This window comes from Physeter macrocephalus, unplaced genomic scaffold (assembly GCF_002837175.3).
Source record: "Physeter macrocephalus isolate SW-GA unplaced genomic scaffold, ASM283717v5 random_571, whole genome shotgun sequence".
In the NCBI taxonomy this organism is placed as follows: Eukaryota; Metazoa; Chordata; class Mammalia; order Artiodactyla; family Physeteridae; genus Physeter; species Physeter macrocephalus.
Window position 1 is genome coordinate 1 of NW_021145861.1, and position 3,589 is coordinate 3,589.

General features: G+C 49.7%; 1 protein-coding gene across 1 annotated transcript in view; it reads left to right on the forward strand.

The window, feature by feature from the left end:
• The first annotated feature begins 1,890 nt into the window (after positions 1-1,890).
• The window catches only part of LOC102990085 (transforming acidic coiled-coil-containing protein 2), a 48,040-nt gene continuing 46,341 nt past the window's right edge, over positions 1,891-3,589 (forward strand). The window contains exon 1 of the mRNA XM_028485826.2: positions 1,891-2,024. Within this exon, the coding sequence (XP_028341627.1) occupies positions 1,906-2,024 (119 nt within the window). The 5' untranslated portion in view covers positions 1,891-1,905. The remainder of the gene's footprint in view (positions 2,025-3,589) is intronic.

Consider the following 3,589-nt stretch of genomic DNA (forward strand, 5'->3'; position numbering starts at 1 on the left):
CTGTGTGGTGTTACAGGATGCCACCAGCATATGGCCTTGTGCTGACAGATTAATTTGGTTTTGCCCGGTTAGGTAGCTCTCCTGTCTTGTCTGCCTTATTAAAGAATGTTCTGTGGTCACAGGACAAGCTGTTAAAAACAGGTGGTGTCTGTGGTTAACTCATCGGTATGTATCGGGACTTTTCTTTTTTCTTTTCTTTTTTTTTTTTTTGGCTGCACTGCGCAGCTTGCAGGATCCTAGTTCCCCGACCAGGGCTCGCACCCGGGCCCACTGAAGTGGAAGCACGGAGTCCTAACCACGGGACCTCCAGGGAAGTCCCTGGGACTTTTCTTAATAATGTGCAGCCAGGAGAGGAATCAACAGACCTAATGCTGCAGTTGGCATTCCCGACCCTCAGTGTCAAATTTTCAAGTTCATCAAAATAGCTTAATTGTTCTCAATAGTAGACTTTATAATAAGAATATATTATAGCTTGAGCTTACAAAATAAGTGAAATACTACTTTTCTCTATGCATAGGAATTTCATGTAAGATTCATTTGGAAAACTAGTTCTGTTGCTAAAAAGGTTTGGAAGCCACTGATGTAGTAAGACAGCACAGATTTTAGAGGCAGACAGTTCTAGATTTGAGCCCTGCTTTCCCTAGCTTACTAACTGGATGGCCTCGAGCAAAGTAATTTGCCACTCTAAACCATAGTTGTGTCTTCTGTAAAATGGGCCTGCTCTCCAGCAGCAGGCTGTTTTTGTAGATTATAGAGAAATGTACAAATGGCCTAGTCCGTTGCCTGACACATAACAAAGAGTTCAGCATATGATAGCTATTAGAACGCTCTTCATGCTAGGAATTAAAGTCATTATAGTTCATGCCTGGCCATTAAGAGGTATGTCTTTACACTATGGAAGTGCATATACCTTATTGTATTTGCATGTATTTACATATTTCCTTGTATGGAGAACCTAGATATGCATATCCTGGTGAATATATTTCCCTACAATTTAGAGTCGTTTTAGCAGACTGTAATGGCACATTTCTCTTTCTAATACAGCTTCTTGGCAAATTAAATTAGTTACTTTTTCATTTTAAAAGTGTGGAGCCTTTGCAGAATAATTTCCTATGCTTTAGGTTCTTTTGGTAGGAAAAAATAATCAAGCAGCCGATGGGAACTGCTTTTATGCATTGGGACTCTGAAATGCTGCTTTATTTTTATGTCCAGGCTCTGTGGGGGGAACTGCAGAAATCCCTGCTCTTGGGAATGTTTTTGAGCCCCCTGAAAAAACTGAATAGGGAGAAAAGAGCTTACTTTAAAAGCTGCTATCCGCCTCCTCTAATTAGCTTGCTCTCCGCTCCTGGGAGAGGGAGTGAAAATATGAAAACAATGCAGGAAGTGCTGGAAGTGAATGGCATTCTAGGGGTCCGTGGTAGCCTCTGATGCTTTGATGCAGAAAAGTTCACGGTAAACAAGAAAAGGAACCACACAGGGGCTTGGTGTACCCTTGCCCTTCCCACACACTGCGTCCCGCACAGGGCCGTGGGGAGCGGCGCTGCCTTACGCGCAGGTGTGCCAGCCGGGCAGCTGCGAGCAGGGGAGACCTCATTGGAATTCAGCAGCTTGAATCCACAAGCATCCGGCCCTCCCTGTCCTTTGCTTGTGCTCTTGGGAAAGATCAGGGGCCCTTTGTGCTCTAAAGCCACACATCGCCAGGGCCCGGGGGTGCACAGGCCAAGGGAAGAGCACAGAGTCTCTCCCTCAGTGTCTCTGCTGGAGGCTGGGGAAGCTCTCACAACATTTGTGGCTGGCCGTGCAGCTAACCTTTTCGTGACATCTTAAAGAGATTCAGATCCCAGAGGTACCAGCAACGGAATTAGGGGTGGGAATCTGGGCGACAGAAGCTGTTCTTCAGCGGAGATGGCTTTTGCCTCCTGGTGGACATGGCCCCCGGTGGAATGGGCCCGGTGGATGTGGACAGTGGTGACCAGCAGTGGGGACTCCAGTCTGCAGGTCCTTCCAGGAAACTCAGGAAAGAGGCAAGTTGTCTCCGTGTATCTCTTCAACGTTGCCCCTGACGTGTGCGAAGCTGGGGGCCGGGGCGACACCCAGGGCCCACCAGGCAGATCCAAACTCCTCTTTCTCTTTGATGCTTGGGTGCATAACTTCCTTGTGTTTTTCATACCGGTAAACAGATTCTGCAAAACTTCAGGCACCTAGATCTGTTGTTGTCCAGGCGCGGATCTTAAATTTCCCCCCTAGACAAAAGCTAAGTCTGTTAATATTGATGTGTGTTTGTAAAAGTCAGCATGGCCTCTGTCGTGTTTGCATGAATTCAGTCTTTACTAATGAAATTTGATAGTGTGCAGGCTTCGCCTCATTGGATCCCATCAAAAGCGGCTCTGATGTTTCTGTTCGCCTCTTTGTCCCTGGAGGGCTGTGTGGCAGGTTGGAGGAGCCAGGGTCCTTGAAAGGATGGGGGTGGGGGATCTCTGGCTCTGACAAAGTGAGTCCCTGACAAACAAGTTGTAAAAACGTCGATGTAGATTTTCTGAAGGAGAACTCACCAAATGGCCCTTTTTTCCTGTCCTGCCTGACTGTGGAGGGATTGGTTTGTCGTGGTGTTCTCTGCCGGCTGGCAGATGGTCTTTAGAAGATGCTGACTTCTGCAGAGGACGCTGGTCCTTTGATAGTCTCGGTGCTCGGCGCTGTGAGCGTTTCACGTTCCATACACGCCTGATGCGTCACCCTCTGATTATACGTCTTCTGCCAAATCGCCGGCTGGGTCGCCTGTGCCAGCAGCGAACCTAAGTATCCACCCTCTTGATGATTACCTTCCTTGTTGCAAGTAAATAAGTGGCATCTTGGTCTATTTAAAGTATCCTGAGATGGACATCGGCCCAGGCGATGCTGCTGCTTCTTGCACGCTGGCATCCTTAGAGGGTAGTGGGGCTGGGACCGTGGACCCCTGTGCATCCTGAGAACGTACGGAGCTGCCCTCCAGCCTGAGGACACGCGCCTGGCTCAGTGATTTGGGGGTGCCTCATCCTTTCTGGCTTGAAATTGAGTCCTCAGTGGAAGCAGGATGATGGAGCGGGACTGTCTGCTCTGGATTTTCTCGAGCCCAGGTTAAGGCTTTGGTTTGGTGAGTGGCGCCCCCTTGTTCCTGGGTGGGGGGCGTCCTCTGGGTGGAGTTTCGGTTCATCTCTCTGGCTGAAGAATCTTCCTTGAGAGGAGACTTCGCTGCAGACCAGCGAGGGCCATTTTCACACTCTTGGGACGTTTTCACACTCTTGGGATCAACACGGGGGCTGTGCTTTGTGTTTTAGTCTGACACGTCCTCCACCTGACCTGCCAGCTCTCATTCATTCATTTATTCACTTAACGGATGTTTATTCACCGCCTCCTGGTTTAGGCTGGGGATGCAGTGATAAACAAAAAAACAAAACAGGGCTTCCCCGGTGGCGCAGTGGTTGAGAGTCCGCCTGCCGATGCGGGGGACGCGGGTTCGCGCCCCGGTCCGGGAAGATCCCACGTGCCGCGGAGCGGCTGGGCCCGTGAGCCGTGGCCGCTGAGCCTGCGCGTCCGGAGCCTGTGCTCCGCA